The following is a 23,265-nucleotide window of genomic DNA, read 5'->3' on the forward strand; positions in this document are numbered from 1 at the left end:
TGCTGCAACAACTGCGCGCTCAGCTTTTAAGCATTCCACTCAATGTACCCTAATGTACTTTTATGTACCCTAATGTACTTTTATGTACCCTAATGTACGTTTATGCTTCAGCCTTTACTTGCGATATAGGGTCGCTTTTAGGTATGACATTATGATGTGGTGACACTTGCAGTTGGTCTGTAATTTTGATGCTGGGGAACTCATTGGCTTGACAGCCTATTGTGACGTGGAGGTTGTCACTTGGGAGTTGTGACCCAAGGACACTTTTAGATCTGACTATGTAAATAATGCGGTGACCTAAAGATTTATTCTTTAACTGCAGCGATATGGGGACACTTCTCTGCTGTATGACAGTAACATAGGTGACTTTTCGGCAGGACTCTCTTACTGTGAAAAGGGTTCTATGTTGACCCTAAAGCTGTGACACTTTTTGGCCCGACCCTATTATGATGCAAGCCTCTTTTAGCCAGGACTTTAAATTATGATGCTGTGGTTCTTTTAGACCCCACTCTGTAATTGTGAGGAGGAACACACAAATGCTGGTAGCTCAGATTGCAAAGATAGTGAGCCTGTTCACACTTATTAACTCCCGACTCCAGCACTGGGCGAGGCATCAATTAACAAGCGACAATCGGAAATATTACTGCTGGCTCCCTGACCGCTGTTCAAAGGTGTTTACATTTCCCCGATGATGTTTCCTTGGTCAGTGTTTGTTTGCAAGGTGAGATGGCTCCGAGAGAATCACAGGGAGCATTGTTCCTTTGAAGGCAGCGGGCAGGGCATGTGCTTTCTCATCCTTCTTCCATGCCAACTGTCTCGACTCCAAGCTAAGAGCTTCACAGGACCGACCCGGCCTTCAGAGCTGCAGCCTGGGCTCTCACTTGGGGCTCCTGTTTCCAAGCCCCCCTTTCTGTCCAGTCGCGCTAGGCCTTGAAGTTTTGTTTTGGAGAACTCAATTATTGTGTCAATCAAAACTATTACAAAATGTACAAAGAACAAAATAAAATGCTCGTAAAACAACTTTCAATTCTAAACAGCTTAAAAAAAATATAATCGACTTTTGATCGGCAAAGTACTTTTGTTATGTGCCCATCCCTTTAAAGTCTGCTCGCATTTCCCTCCTCCCCCTTCTGGGTCCTTATCTCCTCGCATTCCCCCCTCCCTTCTCGTCCAGTCCTTTGATGCTCTGCTGTAGTCGCTGCCTCTAAACCTGTTGTCCCTTCTTTCACCCTCTCGCTTCCCCCTTTCCTCTCCATTGATGACCTCCCTCATGTGTGAGTGCTACCTGAGCTTGTGGCCTGTACCCGTCATGTCTCCCTCCCTGCCATACACTGTTTATTTCCTGCATGCAGCAAACTCGTGACACACACGGACCCTGGCTGGAGCGGGATCCAAGCTCAGTCACACTCCACAATGCGCTCACGCGTTCTGCAATCTGCCCACGTAGAAATTAACAAGCAATGAAAAACTTTCGTAAATATCACAAGATAAGGGCTCCTCCGGCTACACTCGCAGTCTAGCAATGTGAGCGCGAAAGCTTCAGGGGACCCATACTGAGCACGTCCGGATAGAGGGAAGGGAGCACCGGAAGACGCATTATTTCAGAGTTTGAGATCATATCAGGATGCACATTTATATCAGACTGTGAGTTCATGATGATTCATAGCGTGAGATTATATCAATCACAAAGTTAAATTATATTCGGGTTGAGGCTTTATTATCCAAAATATTATTTTATATCGTCATTTCAGAATATTTCTATACTAATCTGGGTATGTTCATTTCAGAGCACAAAAGTATATTTCTGTGAGATTTCACTTTAGTGTGATGCTGTCAGGAATAGAAACACTGTATAAATAATACAAACAGATTAGCTACTTCCTCGCCCACCCAGAAAGTGCTAAAAGCCATTGTTATTTGTAATATCAATACATCTAAGTCACGTAAATACAAAACATGTTGCATTACAAATGCTATAGGTGTCACATTTGCGAAAGTTATAACTATTGGCATTGTAAATGACAAAGCTATTAATTTAGCTATTTTAAAAAATAACACATAAATAAAATGCTATTTATAAGACCAATAGCTCAAACTTTCCTAATGGGAGCCCTATTGCATTTCCAATGCTTGTTTTACAGAGTCTTTAAGGTGGTTGTAGTTGTATGACTCCCCCGGTACGTGTGACTTGAGTCACTAAATTACTTTCCACTTTTGGTGCTTTGCGAACCTTCCTGAATAAGTTCATTGCAGTAAGCCATGTCCTGTTATGGAGAATAATGCTATCAGTGGTATTTACTTACTAATCCGATCACACAAGCAACTGCTTGAAAAACCACCAACACGACAACCCTGTCATAGTACTTTCGTAGCATTCCTCTACATCTTCAGCATCAGCCCAACTGATTCTACGCACCCACCCTCTCCACAACAGTTAAAAATGGCACAAAAAACAGTGGAGCTCTGCTCACTACCTCCGAGTGCTTATGGTCAATAGGTGGGGGATGCTTTTGTTTGTATTATCAGATGAGAGCGCCAGGCAAAGCCGCATCATATTTCATCTTGGTTTTAACTTGAGAGTTTACGAGGACACTTTTTGTGTATGTTGGGTTACATGTTAGAAAGTATGCCCACATTCAGGTGTGAATGTCAACCATGTAAGACCTTGGTTTAAAAATGTTGTAAGCTGACAACATTTTACAGCCTTGGTTGGTGTCATTAGTCTGTTGGTGGTTTGCAGTGTCTTATTGACTGAGTAGTCCTCCCTGAACTTACATGCACAGATTGAGCATCATGGGAGCAAGAATAGACCCCTGTGAAACTACACAGTGGACTGGAATAGGTGGAGATCAGGGTGACTCCATCTGCACTGTTTTGTTGTTTGTGTTGGAGAAACCAGTGCATGAGTGGAGTGTTTCAAGCAGAAGTTGGTGGTAGACTGTATCAAAGTCTGCAGATAAGGTAAGTAGCATCAAGAGGCCTGAATTGCCATTATCCGTGATTTAAACATTGCCATCTGCTATTCTCTAACTAGCCAGAACTTACTGGTACACGGGTGATGTGAAGCAGATAAAAACCTAGTTAATTTACTTTACCTCCTTACTAATTGCAAGTTGGAAGCCAAGCACTAGGCGTTATACGCAAAATTATAGTAATTAGGGATTTCCGATGGCAGCTAGCTACATCGATAGGCACAAAAGACTGACATTTTTATAAAGATAGTTACAATATTGGAGGGTGAAGTGACAGAGTCAAGAGGATAGAGAAGGGAGCCCAGCAACTTTCTTTACAGATCACTTCTTTTTCATTAAGCCTTGAATATAAAAAAAATAATAGTCATACATGTGGATTTTGTGTGCAAAACCTATTTTTCACACTGCTCGCTACCGGACATTAATACAGAAGGGTCTGTCCATTTACCATTGTCCATTGAATGCTTGTACTTGCTGCATATGTGTGGTCTTATTCTTGTAGTCTGTCTATTGACATTTTGACTATGATATCAGCACTCAGTCACTATGTCTGTGTGAACGGTTGAGTTGAAACAGTTTCAAATGTAAAATTTAGAGCAAAAGGTGCAACTAGAGGAGTGTCCTTGATTCCCTTTGTATTGTTGGGTGCAATTTATGTCTCTTCATATTGTCCCAACGATGTTAGTCATTTTCTTCATGATTCACCGTGTACAGACAACAATAACAAATAAATCATGGATGCTAACCTTGGACTAGTTTTTAGCATTCTTCTGCAATATGTACCTAAAAGCTGCTGCATGGAATGAAGATGGGCGGCTGCAGCGTAAAGAACATCTGAATTGGCCGGCTGTTCATAAGTACACTCAGTGCAATTTTGCATGCCAAGAAGTTGTTCCCTCTGAGCATGCACATGCACAGGAGTAGCTATGTCTATTAGTGTTTGTATGGTGACCTACAGCACTTGTTGGAAAGGTTTGGGACTTGTATCAAATCAAATAGTAGTGGAATTAGTTTCAAAATCGAATACGTCGCCAAGTAGTACTGTATATGATGAGGAAATCATTGTTATCACATTGATTGAGGACAAAGGCTTGGCAAGACTTTAATCATTTATCTCTGTGATACTGATGACCAATATAAAAACACTATCTGCAATTGTATTGACATAGAACATTTGTGAGAAGTGTTGGTGCAGTAGTGTTTGTCGCACTGATGTTCATGCAGATTTCAAATGCTGAAAGACCTACCAGAAGCTCGTTTTTTTAGTGCTGATAAGGTTTTACATTTTCTTACAGGAAAACTTTAGAGGAGCTGTAGCAAAATATTGAAGTAAGGCAATTTCTGATGGCGAGTGCTCTGAGTTGTAGGTCTTATTGCAATTATTGCAGCAATTAGAATCAATTTCTAGTCTATAGCACTTATGGCCAGTTAGTGACTTTAGTGATGTTGAGTCTGGGGTTGAGCTAAACCTCATTGATGCTGGTGTCCTAGCCACAATGCGTTATTCAAGTTGTTAGTTTGTAGTGAATTAAGAAAGCTTGACATTGGGTTAAGCTGTAACTATTGGGTTATGGTATTACTTTAAGTGGATACTTGATTCTGAGAATTTTTTCCAGTGATTTTACTGAATAGCACAAGTGGTAATAGATTTATCTTTGTTGCTAGCAAAATAAACGGACCTAAGGTCTGCAGATTGAAAACCTTCAATCAGCAGATGTTCTACTCATCAGGTTCTGCAAAGATGTCTAGATCGGACACCGTCTCCTGCCCCCATCAACCATCATTTTCCACCTTCTCTGTTCAAAGGACACTAGTGATCATTCATTTTGAATTCGGAAGCTTGTTGTGTACAACGCCTGTCAAGTATAGCTCTACAGGGAGCAAAAGCAAAATCCTGCCTAATTTGTGACTGTGGTTGAAGGCAGTGGGCAATGGGCAGTGGCACTCATTTCTGGGAACCAGGAATTAATTTTAATCATCTGACTATGACCCACAGAAAGAGTGTGAAGGGTAAGAAAGGGAGAAATAAGGACCAAGAGAAAGATTGGAAAATTGTGTCCAATGGAAGAACAAGGTTCTAAAAAGAACCTCTATGAGACAGAAAAAGAGGCAGGGAGAGTACAGTGGATGGAGAAAGCTATGAAGTGGAATCCAGACGAAGCATCCTTGGTGGACTCCTAAGAAAACGTTTGGCCTCCTGCACTTGTATTTTTACGGAGTAAGCACAGAAGAAGTCCGAGGTAAACCAGAGGGAGGATGGTGGGAGGCTAGAGGGAACCATGGACAGTCAAAATGTTCTGATAACTCCAACCAGTCTCATGCTCAGTTTGAGATTTGGAAATCTGGCCACATTAATGAATCTAATGCATCCAGCGATAAAGGTAACTTAACCTTTTTTTTGTCTGTGTTTTTAAGAGTATTTCTAAAATGGCCTTTGTACAAGGCTTGCACGCTTCTCAACAAGTTATAAATGCATGCCAAATTTGGTGATATTCCATTATTAGGTTTTGCTTCATTGTTTCCCAATGACAGTAGTTAAATTAATTTGAAAAAAAAGGTCATTTGGGACCCCCACAATTGTGCCAAAACGTCTTGTATTGCACAAAATATTTTTGGAAACGTTTTAACGTAGATGGATGTTTCCAGGGTAAAATCATTCAAAAATAAGCTAGTCACAATTGTCATATTCATAATGATAGATTTTAAGAAATAATTTTAATGTAATATTACATTTAGTATTGCTGCATTGTTTAACTGAATAGTGATTAGTAATTTATAATGAATCACACTGGGGATCTATGACACATTCATGAAAAAAGTTTAGTGACTGAAGCCTTCTAAAGAATCATACAATAGTTGTGAGACATGCAACCTTTATGGGAATCACACATATCCTTAGATTTGGCTTCACAGATGATTTCGTATTTTTAGTTTCTCCAATCAAATCTGTGGATTTGTCACCTGGCAAATCTATGAATATCCTGACTCTTCTGGAATCCCATCTCTTTTTACTATATAACATGAGTATATTGGTATCTTATAGGAGTATATTGGTATCTTATAGAGACTTCTAGCCTCAGATTCCTTACCTGAGAATATTCCCCGAGTGTAAGACTGGATCTGAAAAGTTTCGAGCAGTAACTCTGTGCTCTGGTTAATGACGTTGTTTGGCTGGGCAGCGTCTGCTTCGTCCAAGCCGGAAGTGATGTGCATGATGCCTATATAGGCACCACCCTAGTGTGCTGACATCAGTTCTTTTCTTTCTACACCACCAGTGCAGATCCAGAGAGAGCTAACTCTGTCCACTTTTTGGGCAACTTTTTCTGATGTTTTATCGAGGCCTTTTGAGGTTTTGCCTTCCAGTGTGTTAGGGATATCACATAAAAACAGTGGGGTTAAAACCCTGTGGTTCCTGTCACAGACAGATCTGCATGCTCCCCAGTCTTTTAGTGGCCACAGATGTAGATCCCACAAGCCTCGTGGGACAACCAACAAGAGGTCTATCAAATCCGCCACCCCATGGCAGCCTCAGCCTCAGCCTCAAACCCCCTTCAGTTTGCTCTTTTACCATCACGGACACCCTGTGTGCGGCAGGATTCAACATCACCAGCTCCTCTTACAGTCCAGAACATTGGACTAGTGGGGACTTCAGATTGTTCAAGGGGGTTATTTCATCCCTTTGGTAGAAACCCACCACCAGCCCCAAACCATCTACTGTAAGACCACCTCTTCCTGCTCCATCAGGAAGAACAGGCTCTTATGACCAAAGGAGCCATGAAGAGGGTACCTGCATCTGAGGTAGTATTCCCATTACTTTCTGGTGTCCAAGGACGGAGGCCCCCACCTTTTAGACCTGCGTCCACTCAACTGCTCCCTGAAGAAGGAGAACTTCAAAATGCTCATGTTAGCTCAGGCGTTGTCTGCCTGGAATCCTGGAGACTAGATGGTAGCACTGGACTTGCAGGATACCTACTTTCATATACCATCCTGCATGCCCACAGGCGTTACCTGCGGTTCACGTGGGCCACAAGCATTTTCCGTTTGCTGTGCTCCATTTTGGCCTCATCAGCGCACCACAGTTGTTCTCTAAGGTGATGGCAGTGGTTTCAGCATATCTGCAGAAGGCAGGGATTCCAGTCTTCCCCTGCCTCGATTACTGGCTGTTGAAGGTGGGCTCGGCCTAAGCAGCCACTTCTCACCTCCAGACTATAGGGGACCTCCTGCATTCTCCTGGGGTCACTATCAATGTGTCCAAGTCAAACTTGACTCCCTCACAGATGCTCCCTTTCATCTGAACCCTTCTGGACACAAGGCAGTTTTGGGTCTATCTTTAAGAGCAGTGAGTCCTGGATATATAAGCCCACTGGCACATGCAGGCTCTGCACTGGGACCTGAATTCCCAAAGGCCGCCGCATCAGGGGAATCTCTCCGACCTGGTGCAGATATCAGAGGGAACTGCAAAAGATCTGCAGTGGTAACAGATGAACCATGGTTGGGTAAGCAGCAGACCCCTTTCCGTTTCTACCCAGAGCTGACAGTAGTGATAGATGTGCCACTTCCAAGTTAGGGTGGTCATCTGGGAGAGGTGGAGTTGAGAGTACTCTAGTCTCCAGTGGAGACAGGAGGAGGTATTGCTTGGGCATCTATTTTAAGGTAAGGAATCTGCAGCTATAATCCTCCACCAAATAAACAAGTTACTTACCTTCGGTAACTCCTTATCTGGTAGAGACTTTACCTAGCCACAGATTCCTTACTGAACCTCCTATTTTCCCTGCTCAGTGAACGGATTTCTCTATTTAGGGTAACCCTTGTCGATTCCTAGCATCTGCACCCTGGTCCATGAGCATCCTTTTGTGTCTCTGTGCTTCTGGTGCGGAAAGGTCACGATAAGAAACGGATATCAGCACGCTAGGGTGATGCCTTAATAGACACTGCACACGTCACTTCATCGCGTACAATGCCACTGAAAAGGAATCTGCGGCTAGATAGTCTGTACCATATAAGGTGTTACCAAAGGTAAGTAACTTGTTCTATTCCTAGGCTACTTGTTGCCGTTTCCTTTTTGCATTTTAATAGTTTGCAGAGTCTTCTTTACTACCTGGATATGTTAAATCATTCCTCATTACTTGGTTTTATGATGATTTGAATAGAAGGCTTGATATTCTTAAAGGTCATTTGCAGAGAAACTGCTGATAAATTGCAAATTCCAAACCCTTTAAAGTGCTGTACATCTGAACTTGCATGTACGTTTCATTTGGTTTGAGCAGGAGCGGTTGGATACCAAAGTGAGCGTGCTAACATTGAAATTCCAACATTTAACAAACACACAGTAGCAAAGAAATGTAGAAATATCGATGCAAATGATGCTTCTTCTATATGTGTCCTTATACGCTGAAAAACAAAGGATAATATGTAGGGATAGCAAAGAAATCACTTGCGACACACACTCTCTGTTCACGAAAGACCCTATATTTTTGTTATTCGAAAACAAATCTACATTTTTTCTTTCTAAAGATCTCAAGAAAACTCTAGCAGTTTTGCTGGACAACATTTTGCAGCGTATCGGAAAGTTGGAATCCAAGGTGGACAATCTTGTGCTGAATGGAACAATGGCAAACTCTACGAACAGTACCGCCACCCCCGTTCCCAGCCCAGGAGCAGTTGAAAAACTTAATGTTGCCGGTATGTATGAAAATGGGTGAATTTGATTGCTGTAGTTTAAAAAGTGAAAATTGTAAGGAGTATGGAAGCTTGGCGGCCTTTCTTAATCCACTGCCTGTATTCATCTTAAATTAGTCCCAATTAGTACTGCATACTATAGTTTTGTATTTTTGTCCTGTAGACACAGCCTCATCACAATGGCGATATAGGCCCTGTGCAGAATAAAACTTGTCCTTGCAAGGAAGTTTTAAAGCATTCTTTTCCCCCATTTATTTATAGAATTTCTTTTGAGAAATGACAGTGCATGGCTGGCCATCAGAGGAAGGATGTTTCTAAAGATGTTTAGGAGACCCGTTTTGAGTAGTGACGTGGTTATTTTAGCATTCCAGGACAGTAGCAGTTATGTTTTTTCATAAAGACCAGTTTAGCAAAACCACAGCACTTATTACAAGGAATCACCAGTCTAAAATTGTGTTGGGAGTGACAAAAATAGCTTGAAATTATTTAGCCTACACTGACTGTTGGGTCCTGCAAACCTTCTATGTAACCACATTTTGAGCCCTTTACACTCAGTTTTCAGACCAACGTAACAGGACACATTACAGTTAAATCTTATAGTAAAGCATATTTCTGAAGATGACATGGAATTTTACTGAAGTTTAACCTTATTTTGTCATCTACCCCTTTTTAGCCAAGACATTTTGGTTTGACTAAAATTATATAAATATTAGTTCCTGTCAATATAGCTTTAGAGAAGGCTTAGGCACTGTTAAACAATGCTTGTATCTTCACAAATCAAGTGAAAAGTATGTTATTGCGAAGGACAGTTCACTGTTTCCTGTTTTTATGGACCTTTCCACCACCTTTGACCAAGTAACTGTTCTAAATTATGGGAAAGTTTACTGGTTCCGGGTCCGGATGTCACCCTGGTTAGCTTTTTGCATTGTTTTCATCAGAATCTTTCTGGCAGGGTACGTTATGGACTAAAGAGCGAGTGTTCTAGGCCATTCAAGTTGTCCAGACAGGTATGCCAGTGATGTATGTTAGCACCCATTCTTTTTATCCGGTTTATAAAGGACCTCATTGGTCATTTGGCCCAAAGTGGACAGGATGCCGCTCGGATTGGTAAGCTTCAATTACCTGCCCCACTTTATTCCAATGATGCCATTTTATTAGCATGCACTCCTCTGATCCTTAAGCAGATTCTATACTCTTTTGCTACTTTTATGACTAAGCTGGAAATGGATTTTAATTGTGTAAGTCAAATATTATGATTTGCAGTAGTAAAAAGTTTGACTTGAGACCCATTAACTGCACTTAACATATTTTGTCAGTGGTGAATTGCTGCCCCTATTTGGAGTACAATTTAATTCCTCTGGAACATGGAAAAACTATCACTGCTAGACGCCTCAAATGTGTTCAGTTGATTGGCACGTTTTTTAACTCTAGATCTCTGGTGTGGGGAGGTGGGAACTCATTCCACCTTTTTTTGGAAATATATATTACTCAATGTGACCTGCGGCCACTTAATGTGCTCATGTGTGGGGATATTCTAAGATAGCTTGCCTTCCGATGGAATAAAACAGTTTCTGTCACAGATTCATTTATCAGCCACCCTGTTGCCCGTGTTTTGTGCGCCTTGACGAGCTTGGACTGTGGTATGCTGAAAATATCAGTCCCCCTGAAACTTTGGTTGCAAATCTGGAGTAACCCAAAGGTATCTCGAAACCAACTCATAATACAGGACTGTTTGGTTTGTGACAAGGGAAGATATATTCTCTGGCTCTCTTACATTAAATCAAGTTTTTTTTAAAGTTGGTTAGACCCACCCTATTTGAAGATCCTAATTGTATTAGGAAATCCAATAGATATTTGGTTGAAAACTGTTTTTTATTAAGAAAGCATCAGGTTGAGAGCCGAGGTGGAAGTAAAAAAAGTATATTGAACCATATTTTGTATTATCCACTACAAATGGAATGGAACCGTATTTGCTGTCCACGCCCAATTCATGAAAACGGGGGCTGTTGATGAAATTCAGACTTGGATCTGTTAGAAATATGTTCTGTTTCATGTTAGGTCAGTATTTATGGGATAACAAATGTACCGGATTGGGCCTGTGATTAAAAGTCCCCTCATTTGTGTTCTTTTGCGCTTATTATATCAAATATACAAGACAGTTCGTTTTTTCTGTCTTGAAAATGCATACATTTAGACAATGTAGACCCGCCTTGCTACTTTTACTAACTTTTTCAACTGCACATTTGTATAGCTGTTGGCTCTTTTTTTCAAATTTACAGTCCGCAGCAGATCTAGAATGCAACATCCCTGTTTCTCGTAATTTCATTATTGATTCAGCAATTTCAATATGTCTGCCTATTAAAGGAAAATTTGAGTTGAGACAGTGAACTTGTATTGTCTTTTATGATTTTAAGATTGTATGTTGATGTGTGACAAATCATTTTTTTGAGTTTTAAAGATTCATTGATTAATGTTTGTCATTATTGAAGTCTTTAGTAATTCTGCGATTAAGATTTAATTGAGGTTTTTATGTAACTTTTTTTTTCTTAAAACCGAAAAAAGATGTTTTAATTTGTCTATAGATATATGTAAAATATACTTGGATGTAGGGGCTGTTAGCCAGCCCTCTTCAGCCATTAGTTCGTTGTCATTCAAAAATAAATTCCACCCACTATATTATATAGCATGGGAAATAGTTCTGCCCACTTCAGCCATTGGTTAACTTCAATTTGAGTGGCATCATTAGACTTTTTTTCGAAGAGCCCATCCGCAAAGTAGTTCCCTTCAGTGCCAAGGTCTACTGCGGCAATCTGTGCTTTTGAAACAAATTTGTTTTTTGCTTTTAGCCAACCTTTTTTTGGTTAATTTTAATCAATGAGGGGAAAGCAGCTCACCAAAATAATAAACCTTTACAGATGCCATGACCAAACATTGACTAAGACAAAAAGCTGGCAGTTAACGCCAAACCTAGGAGTTATTTTAATGTTTGTTTGAGCGTTCAATGGCAACACAATATTTAGTGAAGGCTTTTCTTCAGTGTTAATATTGCTAATGCTACTGTGTTTGTTGTTGTCAGTTATAGGGTGATAAGACAGGATACAATGGCACACTGGGGTTTCCTGTCTGCAGAACATTCGCAGGTTTACTCAGAAGTTGTTTTTTTTTCGTCACTCCGATTCATCTGTGCTATCTTTGACAACAAAAACTAACACCGCATTCAATATCTGTGAAATTCTCCTAAAATATTTCAAATATAATTGGCATTAACCAATGACCTCTGTAGTTGAAATCTGCCCTGCTGTCTGACCAGCATGATATGCTACCAGTGGTTACTTTCGTATCCCTTAATGGTTAAACTGTAAGCTTGTTTGTCTCTTATGATTGTTTTTGTTTAATTATTTCTATTCCCTTGTGTCCTGTCATCAAGATCTGTGCAAGTAATTAAGGACTAAAGATCAATCTAGATAGCACTTTGCAGCTGTAGATTGTGCAGGTAGTGCATGTCTGCAGGAACCTAATTTTTTTATTGACAAAAGTCCGTTTCAAAAGTTATTGTGTTTGGTGTGTGGGACCAACTGGTCCCTACGTCCCTGCAGCAAACCGAAACAAGCCCCCATCCTCCGTGTAAGAGGATGGTTTGGAAGTCTTAATGGGGCCGGGCTCTAGGGCATTGTGTTCGGGGCTACCCACCGGCCGCTGACTTCAGGTGGGGGCACAGTGCTTGCAAGTTTATTAGGTGTTAAAAACCTACTGCCACCTTCCTGGCCTCCAGCAATTTTCAGGCAACGATAAAAATGTCAAGATAACTCTGGTCATCATTGTTCTTCCTGGAGAGAGACCGGAGTTTAGTCTAGTGGAAGTTTTGACTCATCATAAGGTAGCGCAGAGGGTTACTAGGCCTTCTGTCAAGAAAGTGTACCATGCAGATCACAAACTGCATATAATATGAATAGGTCGGTGGGTTACTGCTTTTGTCAGAGAGATCCTTTTGTTACTTGCAGTTTATAAGTTAAAATCCTAATATAGAACTTTGAGCTATTAACGGCCATCAAAGAGTTGCATGGTAATTCTAAGGTGGGGGCAGAGCGTTATGATTTGTTCCCCCGTTTTTCTTTATCCTAATGTTGCAAAAAGGCTTAATTTGGGTAGAAATCAATTCTTGTTATGAAAGAGAACCTCCAACCAAGGTGTTAGGTTTTAAATTCTGAGTTTATACTTCTCCACACCAAGCAATATTAAACTATACTGCTAGTCAGTTTGGATGGCATTTCCTATACACTGATTTACACACGTATGATTGATTTTCTTTGTGTAATATGTGTGAGTGAGATGTAAAGTGCTCTGACACCCTACCCTGGTACGAGTGGCGCTATAAAACTAATTAGATGCATCTGCGATAGAGTGGTTCTGGAGACCTGAGGGGCACTGTTCATGGGTGGCAGTGCGGTAATCCGTGAGGGAGGTGGTCATTGGGGGGCGCCAACAAACATTGTCGCACTGGGCACTACCAGCACTAAAGCTGGCCCAGAGTGTTAGTTGACTTTTCCGTAGCCTTTTCAAAAAGACTTGGCGTTGAAAATGAGGGCACCTCTCCCCAATCACACGTAGTGGGATGAAAGCCATGACCGACTGGTCTTAGAAGCTGACTTTATGCGTGTTCGAGATGTGGAGGTGAACTGAGCAGCGCTGTGTAAATGCACTTTTAATGAGACGTTACCACGGTGCCTAAATCATTCATCTCATCTCTTCCTGGTGACAGGTGATATTTCCCCTCTTGAAGAGCAGACACTAGCTGTGCATGTTAACAACTGCGTGACTTATGTCTATCTTGTCAGAAGGGTTTGTTAAAACATTGTGTATTTCTCAATGTGTTACATAATTACTATTTAATTTCCTCGTTCTGTGAAATGGGGGTAAGATTTAGTTGTTCAAATATTTATAGAAATGTTCTTTGGATGTTCTTGCAAGTTGGATATTTTTTCTTTTGCCAGTTGAACAAATGAATGTGTGAATGGCTTTGCAAATAAAGGAAGCGCCATTTAGAGTTTAAATATTGGTCTGATAAGTGGTAGCATCGTGGGGTTGGGTGGGGCCAGTTCCACAACTGTAAATGTACTACCTCGCCTCTGGTGACACAGCCAGGCATTGCCCTCATCCTGCGAAGCTGTTCCAGTTTCATTTTTTCACTTTTCTTTTTTCCAGGATGTTGTGTTTCTGTGGTTTTCTTCATGCAACATATTACTTCTGAAAGAAATTGCCTCCATCTATATGTGAAGTAAGGTTGTAGGTGGGCCACGATTGAGAGCTGTGGAGTTGACGTTGAATACAGAATACATTTCCCACAGTGCCCGTCAGTGGTTCATAATGGGGGTTCAGAATAGATATTTCTCCAATCCTTCGACTCTGTGGAGCTCACAGCGTAATGGCCATGTGTGCCAGCCAATTGTAAATGTGATTACATGCAAAAGTGAGTAAAGGAGGTACACAGCTGGCAATTTATTGACAGGGCAAAAGTTAAAGAAAATGCAGTGACTACAGGTGAGCGGGTGAACTGTGAGTTGGGTGGTGAAGCAAAGGAAATGCAATGAAGTATATGAAGAAGAGAGTGAACGGACGGTGATAAAGAAGGAGACTGGTGTGAGATATGCAGATAGTTTCAGAAGGATATTAGGGAAAAAAAGCGTAAGTGTTTAGATGAGATTGCAGAACTGAGTAGTATGTAGAGGAGAACCGGAGTGATTGAGACAGTCGGAAGATCACAGCCATTTCCATAGTAATGTTTAATTCACACCCTGATATATAATATATTGTGAAAGCTTCTGGGACCCGTCCTGCTTTGCAAAACTTCCGTATTCCAGGGCGAAACAGAAGGACGGCACACAGGAATCTTTAGAAGAGCAGTTTATTAGGCTTGAACTGCTTCCATTGTTTTTTCAAGCAATCAACACACAAAGTTCAAGGTGCATGTATACCCCAAGTCGGACCTACGTGTTTCAGCCGTAGCCTTCTACTGGGTTTTATATAGATATATCTATATATATCCAAATGTTACAGGGCCGTTCTAGTTAGGCTTACATTTCACTCCTGTAGAGCCAAAGACCTACAGCAGTTATAGTTACCTGAGCTAACTATTGAATTGAATTGAAAAGCAATTTGTATTGCGCTACTAAAACCCGAAGGTGTCAAGGCGCCTACCAAAACAGATTAAAAAAAAGGACAGGGTACAACTATAGGTATGTCCGCACAAAGAGATGGGTTTTCAAAGCATTCCTAAAAAGTTGAAGGGTGGGAAGGGACCTTATTTCCAGGGGTAGGGCATTCCACCACTTAGGTGCCAGATTAGAAAAAGCTTTACCACCCCATCTAGTTTTCTGAATACGGGGGACTGAAAGAAGGAGTCTGCTCGAGGAGCGCAAGTCCCTGCCGGGGCTATAGCGAGACAGAATGGAACCTATTCCAGTGGGGCTGCTTTTTGCTAAGGCCCTGTAGATCATGCACATGGTCTTGAACACTATTCGGTCCTCTATAGGAAGCCAGTGAAGTGATTTTCTGGCAGAGGTAGCCGAGGTGCGCCGGGGTAGATCAAGGACAAACCTAGCCGCTGCATTCTGGACCACCTGCAAGCGCTGCAGCAGGCTTTTATTCAGACCCTCATACAGTGCATTGCAGTAGTCCAGACGTGAACCAACAAGGGCAACAGCAAGTTGTTTCCTTGCCTGCTGTGAGAGGTAGTGCCTGATCTTCCTCAGTATGTTAATGATACCCCAACAGGTAGAAACAGTTCTGTTAACCTGTAGGCACATATTGAGGGTGGGATCTATAACGACCCCCGAGGTTTTTAGCGGAAGAGGCAGGAACAGGGCAGGCACCCAATGAGTTTGGCCACCAATCGGCTGACCATATCTCCTCCTTTCCTCCGAACACCATCACCTCAGTCTTCTCCCCATTCAGTTTCAACGAATTGTATATCATCCATTGCCCAACTGCCTCCATGCAGGATCTAAAGTTGGAGGCAGTCGAGGTAACTGACTGGGAGAGAGAGACGAGGATCTGCGTGTCATCCGCGTATGAGACTACCTCCATCCCAAAAGATCTAATTAGTCTGGCAAGGGGGGTCACATAAATGTTAAAGAGGGTCGGACTTAACGCCGACCCCTGAGGGACCCCACATTGCACAGACCGGGATGGAGATAGAAATTTACCCAGCATCACTCTTTGCTCTCTTTGATCGAGGAAAGAGGTGAGTAGCCTAAGGGCCCCTGAACCCCGATCTCCCCCAGACGAGATGTTAAGACTGAGGGAGAAAGGGTGTCGAAGGCCGCCGTAAGGTCTAAAAGGATCAGGAGGGAGGTCTGACCCTTATCTACACGTGTGCGGATATTATCCAGCACTATGGTCAGGGCAGACTCAGTACTGTGCTCCCTCCTGAAACCGTGCTGGGAGAGATCCAGACAACCCGAGCTTTCCACGAAGGCAGCGAGATGTTTATTTAGATGAGTTTCTAACATCTTTGCAGGAGCCAGGAGCAGTGAGATGGGGCGAAAGTTCTTTAATATCCCAGGATCAAGAGAGGGTTTCTTGAGTAAAGGTTTTACTACCGCATTTTTCCACTGTTGAGGAAAAATCCCATCCCTCATGGCCCTGTTCATGATGTCAACAAGGGGGGGGCAAGAGGGATTCTCTACACTGCTTCAGGATCTTGAGCGGACAAGCATCTAGGGGGGAGCCGGATTTGGTTTTATTAAGGAGAGTCTCTAGATCCTGTAGAGAGAGAGGAGGGAAAAATTCCAAGCTTTCCGACGAGAGTTTCTCAGAGAGAGCAGGGACCAAGTCAACGGGGGCAGGAGGCTCAGTGGTAAAAGATCTCTGGAATTCCAGGGCGGTGTAAATGTCCGAGATTTTGGTCTGGAAGAAAGAAGCTATACTGTCACAAAGCTCCTGTGATGCAATAACCGGGTCCGGGGTCTGGAGGGTGGTGAGGGAGTCCACTATCCTAAATAGCTCTTTTGGAGAGGAGAGAGAGGTAGTGAGAGCCGTAAAATATTCTTGTTTTGTTCTTATTACTTCCAGCTTGTACTTCCTTATCAGGATCTTATGGGCTTCTTTGTCCCTTAGATCCCAGCTGGAGTGCCAGAGACGCTCCCGTCTTCTAGCTTCCTGTCTGAGGAGTCTTAAGTGCTCCGAGAACCATGGAGCAGATGGTCTTTTCCTGGCTGAGTAACAATGGCGGATGGGGGCCAGTTCTTCCAGAGCCTCGGTTACGGTCTTTTCCTATTGTAAGACCGCCGACTGGACATTGTCCTCCTGAGATATGGACAGACTTCATATCCAGGGAGCAAAGGAACTTTCCGTGATGTTCTTAAAATTCCTACGTGATTCCATTTTGCTCAGATTTTTACTAGTTCTCTCCGAGATCGGACAGGACACATTGAAAGGAACGGCTAGGTGATCTGACCATGAGAGGAAAAAGGGGTCTTTCACCATCAGCCTCCGAACGTTAGAGAAAATTCCGTCAAGCGTATATGTCCCGCTTGATGGGTGGCCCCTTTCACCAGTCGGGTGAGTCCACAGGCAGACATAGCATCCAGCTGAGAGAGAGTGTCATGGGTCTCCAACAGCTCCAGATGAAAATTAAAGTCTCCCAAAATAGTAAGGTTGTCACAACCAAAATAGGGTTCTAGGACATGGAGCAGCTGCTGTCCGAAGTGTGCTCTGGGACCAGGGGGACGGTAGACCAGGATACCATTGAATGCAAAGTTATGGACACCTATTAGAGAGAAGTATAGGACTTGAAAAGTATCCTTGGGGTCAGAGACTGGTAAAATATGGCAGTGGAAACTATCCTTATAAAGAATCGCTAACCCACCTCCTACGCGTCCCATTCTGTCCTGTCGTGCCAGGCAGTACCCTTCTGGGACTGCTTCAACAAGGTCAGGACCCGAGGAGTCCTTTGCCCACGTTTCCGTGACAAAGACCCACGAAGGTTTCCTATCGAGTACCAGCTCCTTAAAGGCAATGTTGTTTTTAATCAGCGAGCGAGCATTGATGAGAATGCACTCTTCTCTCAATGCTTTAACTCCAAGGTCAGCATGGGGTTCTAATAGATGAGGAGGGGGAGGTAGGCTAGAGCCCGAGGGCCTGTCGGAAAGCAACCGCAACATGGAGATAGTAGGAGATCATCCGGAGAACTTTTGTGAAAACACGCAAGTACCGGCGGTTTAAGCTCCAACACCTCCTGTAGCGAATACTTATAGAGGGGAAGGCCAGCCGCATCCAGAGCAGACGTCCAGCCGTCCTGCCCGTCCTCAGCGCGGATGGGCGCAGACGGGCAGGACTCTGGCACGACTCCGGCGCAGATCCGGCGCGTCCGCTGATCGCGTCCGCTGCGCGGAGACATGATCTTCCGTTTATATAGTGGCCAATCGGTGCCTTTGAAGGCTACCCCAGTCTAAGATGGCCGCCAAAGTCGATGCTATCACCCTGAACAGCGGTCCGATCAGCTGCGGGGAATGAGGGTCTTGGTGACGGGGAGGCAGCTATCTAACTTGCGAGCAGGAAGGGAACGGGCAGAAAATACCCCCACCGCTTCTTATTCGGGCGGAGGAGATAACCTGTGCGTGCTACACAGCTTCGTTTTCAAGCTGAGTGCCCCTGAGCTAGTATTCAGCCAAGTAAGAATCAGCAAAAAAGTGCATTAAAAAGCTGCGAGAACAGCTACTAAAAACGCGCAAATAAAGATTTTTTTAACAAACAAAACAGCAACCTCCCGGCTCACGCCTCAGGAGGGAATGGTAGTTACAACAGAATTAGGGAACCAATGCCACGCTATCCCTTATATACTATATATATATATATATATATATATATATATATATATATATATATATATATATATATATAACTATAACTTATACCCCCGCAATCCACTGCTTTATGACATCACATATCAGATCACTCATGACACGGTTAGTGACATCATGATGACAACACTTTGCGGCTCCCCCCCTCCTTTTTTCAAAACAAGCTGCCCTGGGGTGGTGGTGGTGCCCGTGGCCGAGAATGGCCCCCCTCTTTTATTTTATTTTTTTATTTTAAAGGTGAATGCCCTCGTGAGGTGGTGGTTCCTGGGGCACGGAGGATCCGTGCATCCCCGCTAAATTTAACAAGCAGACTGAAGGAGATTGCTGTATGTTAATGTTATGTTACGGAATCTTGTATAGCGCATGGCTACCCCAGCAACGGGGCGTCCCAGCGCTTGCAGACAGACCTAAAACTAGTGCAACAGAGGATGTGCTAGATGGACGCGAACAACCAAGTTTTTATGAGTTTTCGGAATAGCAAATGGTTTGAAGTAGTTCGAGCTTTTAAGGGGATGGAGTTCCAGAGCTTAGGGGCCAAGTACCTAAAGGAGCGGCCGCCGGCTCTGCTCCTCCGAATCTTAATGGTACGTGCTAAGAAAAGATCCGCTGAGCGGAGTGCGCGTGTGGGGATATAGAAGGAACATAGTCCTTGAAGAGTCTGGGGGCCAGCGCTATACAGGATTTTGTGGGTAAGGCAGAGGGTCTTGAATTGTATACGTTGCTTTATAGGTAACCAGTGTAGTCGCCGGAGAAAGGGAGATGTATGGCAGGTTTTGGGTAGAGCAAACAGAACACGGGCAGCAGCATTTTGTGCTCTTTGGATCCTGTTAATTGTAGTTGTGTTAGATCCTAGCATAAGGGAGTTGCAGTAGTCCAGATGAGAAAGGACTGACGCCTGAACTATGAGCTGGCGGGTGGGGGGCTCAAAAAAGCCCAGAATGGGTCTGAGAGAGCGCAAACGCCCATAGCAGGTGCCCGCAACTTTTTTTGCATGGGATTCCAGGTTGAGCAAGTTGTCAAGCATCACTCCTAGATTTTTTACTAGCTCCTTAGGTATAGGGGCTAGTCCCAGTGCAGGAGGCCACCAGTGCTCGTCCCATGTCTGCATGCCATTGCCAATCAGAAGTACCTCTGTTTTGGAGGAGTTTAGTTGAAGACAGTTGTTAGATAGCCACCCAGATATGGCCATGATGTCTTCTTGGAACTTCATTTGGTCTGCCACATTGTTATTCGAGAAATTAAAAATAAGTTGTGTATCGTCCGCATATGATATGAGTTGAATCTTACGTTCCCGGGCCATGACGGCCAGGGCGCGGACGTACACATTAAACAGTGTGGGACTGAGCACAGACCCCTGAGGCACCCCACATTCAAGGGGGAGTCTGCTGGATGAGTACGGAGGGGCGTGCACCTGGAAGGAACGGTCAGATAGAAATGACGCGAACCAATCCAGGGCCGTTTCCCTGACTCCGATCTCCCACAGTCTCTCAAGCAGTATCTTGTGGGAGACCGTGTCAAATGCCGCACTCAAATCCAGCAGAATCAGAATAGAGGTTGCGCCTATATCCAATGAAGCTCTTAGGTGTTCAGTAACTGTTAGCAAGGCAGACTCCGTGCTATGGTTCGCACGGAAACCATTTTGGGATTCATCTAGGATCCCATTGGACTCTAGGTAGGCAGTCAGAGTGAGATTGACATGCGCTTCTGCCATTTTTGCAAGGTAGGGAAGCAGTGAAATGGGACGGAAGCTATCCGGCCGAGAGGGATCGAGTGAAGGTTTCTTCAAAAGGGGCACTACTTTGGCATGCTTCCACGATTTAGGGATGGAGGCTAGCTGAAGGGATGTATTAATCGGCACCCTGCCTTCCTTCAAGGTGGAATCACGAAGGGATTTAAACAATTCAGGTTTAATGGGGTCATCTGGGGATCCAGATTTTATTCTTGACGCAAGGTATTCCATCCCAGTCCACTCTAAAGATGGAATAGTTAAGAGGGAGTACGGGAGAATAGCTTGATCTCTAGTAGGATTGGGGATCCCCGAGAGGCCGTCTGGTTGTAATAGGTCATATATCCCTTTGACCTTATTAATGAAGAAGCAGGATAGTTCATCACACTGTGCATCTGACACTATTGGGTTGCCTGTACCTTCCGGTGCCTTGGTCATTTCTTTTACTAAGGAGAAAATAGTTTTGGAACGATTGGTATGCATTATATGAGAAGGAGAACATGAGGGGGTCAAAGCGGTAGTGAAAAGAGAGGAGAGCGGTTTGTTACACATACTTGAAACGCAATATTTTTCAAACAAATCAAAAAAAATGTAAGGCCTTTAAAACATAGAGGAGATGGAGTGATTTTGTTTTTGTTAGTGTGAGCATGTAAAATCCATCAAACGCATCACATTCCCCGACTGAAAGCACTAGGACCCAACTATTTATAATGGAATACATTTTTATGGGTGGGGTGTAACACCCCAAACATCCTCCCGAGTTACGCCCCTGCAAATTGCCATTTCTATATAGTTTTGAATCCACGTCATGCCTCTTTAATGCTCCTCCAGACACCGGCTGCCTTTTCCTCATACTCTTTTCCTTATTTTTTCATCCTTTCTTTTGCTTTAATGAAGCACTGCCTTCATACTCCCGTAGTACGCAGCAGACTAATTCCCTGCTTTGGTTTGGTTTCTAACCTGTTTCGACATCAAAACATTTTTATTCGCTGGTTGCAATTTTTTTCATTGATTGTTATCTCAGCTCACCTGCGTGTGCCTTTTAAATCGTTAACGCTCATGGCAGTAAGAATATAATGGTACATCATAATAATTATGTGCTGTTATTACTGCCATTGTCTGTGTCCATTGTTAGTGCACAGGACACCACGTTTGACGTTGAACACCATTAGCAAAAAAATTGTCAGGAGAACTTGAATATCCAGTTTCAGTCTAAAAGACCTTCCTGTTCTGAAAAAGGGATGCTCTGAAGAGCCACATGTAAGCAGGTATTTTCAGTTACTATACGGATGCTTTGAAACTCCGAATGAAAATATGAAACCTGCAACATACAGGGGCGTAGCTAGAGCTTCTGGCGCCATGGTCTATCCCTCAGATTGCCGCCCATGGCAGGTAGCGGGGGACAGGTAGCGCGGAGGTGCTGGAGGACAGCGAGCACTTGCAATAGGCGATGCAAAAATGTATGCCGTATTTTTTATAATATCCGCTGTAGTAAAATCCTAGTTTGCGTTGGATCAGTACAAAAAAAGAACAAACTAGCTAACTCCTGATTTCTATTTTTTTTAACGAATTTACAACACTAACACAACTTGAATTTAATGCAAGTTCCATCCTGTCGTCAAAACAATCACTGACAGTAGAATTCCTATTCAATGAAAAATCTGGAGGTTCAACAACCTCCTGCTGCGCTCCCGTGCTCAGCATTTAGTGCCGGGAATGCTGTATGAGGAGGTAATGGGTCCTGATTGGCCAATCTTGAGTTGCACTCGCAGGTTGCTCTCCAATGAGGTGCTCTTCAGCTATGCCCAACAAAACATTCTGTTTATGGCCTTCGGCTGTCACGATTGGCTGTTGTGTGGCTAATTCGGTTGGTCTTTTCTGTCCGTGTCTATCCCACAAATGGTGGAACATAACTGGAATTTAAACATCTTTGGAGATGACCTGCCGCACCCCGATGACAATTGCATAGCTGGGAGTGCTGATATTGTCTGCATTGAAGACTGTCAGCCTGCCTTTTCTTCTGTCTCTGGCAGGCAGAATTGTGTATATTTTATGAGCTTATCACATATCATAGCCACCCCCAAGCACTGACGGTCCACATATAGTTTCATTAAAGCTGCCTGTAGCTTTCCATCGCTTAAATATCAGGTATTGTTTTTGATCTTTCAGGGAAACCTTAAACTCACGCAGGAACTACTGGATTTATTCAACAAGCATATCTAAGGTATAAGCAATCTCCAGACATATGCAAAAGTCAAAACGAAGATGTTTCTATATAGCATTTTCTTAAATAACATTTCTAAATAGCAGAAAAAGTAAATCAGTAAAGAAACATTTTTCTCAGGCAGCTGGATAAAATGGTGCAATGAATGAGGAGATGAGTGACTTAAAGTGTAATCTTAAGATGCTAGTAAACACATGATGTCTGATCAAGGTGTTGCTCTGGAAGGACCATTGAAAATGTTCTACTTAACATGAATGCTATTTGCTGCCTCCGCTTGTTACATATTATAGATGGGCCTATGTAGTTGCAATTTTTAGCCTCGACCCTTACTTGGTAAATGTAGCCTGTGTGTTCCTCCTACTGCGGGGCCAGGAAGAGAACCCCTGTGAAAGCTGTGCCGAAGTACCCGCTCGCAAGCGGGGCCATAACGCAGAGTAGGGAAAGCAGCCCTATGGCGCGTGTGTTGCCTCACTCACTACTGCGTTTTTGGCGTGGGGCTGGCCAAAAACTATGCCCAGGGCCGTCATTGGTAGCGCTTTCGCACTACAAGATTGACGGCCCTGGGACCCACAGCAAACGTGGTACGTTGCGTACTTCAGTTCACATGTAACTCTGCACGTCACATGTGCATTTGCTCTGGGCTCGTGTGCGTGTGGGGGGTGGTGGGTGTACTGTGTACATGACATCACTCCCTGTAGGGGCGGCGGCCGGCTTTATAATTTATTTGGGGACAGTGACAGTCAGTAAGAGTCCCCAAACAAATGATAAAGTCTGGTGCCACAGGCCACCAGTGTCGCGCGGCCG

The 23,265-nt window shown here is 43.4% G+C and overlaps 1 protein-coding gene across 2 annotated transcripts in view; it reads left to right on the plus strand.

Moving 5' to 3' along the window:
- The window catches only part of MGAT5 (alpha-1,6-mannosylglycoprotein 6-beta-N-acetylglucosaminyltransferase), a 752,885-nt gene that overhangs the window by 205,350 nt on the left and 524,270 nt on the right, over window positions 1-23,265 (plus strand). For both annotated transcript variants that reach the window (XM_086957066.1, XM_086957067.1), the window contains exon 3: window positions 8,487-8,654. In XM_086957066.1, the coding sequence (XP_086813192.1) occupies window positions 8,487-8,654 (168 nt within the window). The remainder of the gene's footprint in view (window positions 1-8,486; window positions 8,655-23,265) is intronic.

The sequence above is a fragment of the Lissotriton vulgaris genome, chromosome 2_1, assembly GCF_964263255.1.
Source record: "Lissotriton vulgaris chromosome 2_1, aLisVul1.2, whole genome shotgun sequence".
In the NCBI taxonomy this organism is placed as follows: domain Eukaryota; kingdom Metazoa; phylum Chordata; class Amphibia; order Caudata; family Salamandridae; genus Lissotriton; species Lissotriton vulgaris.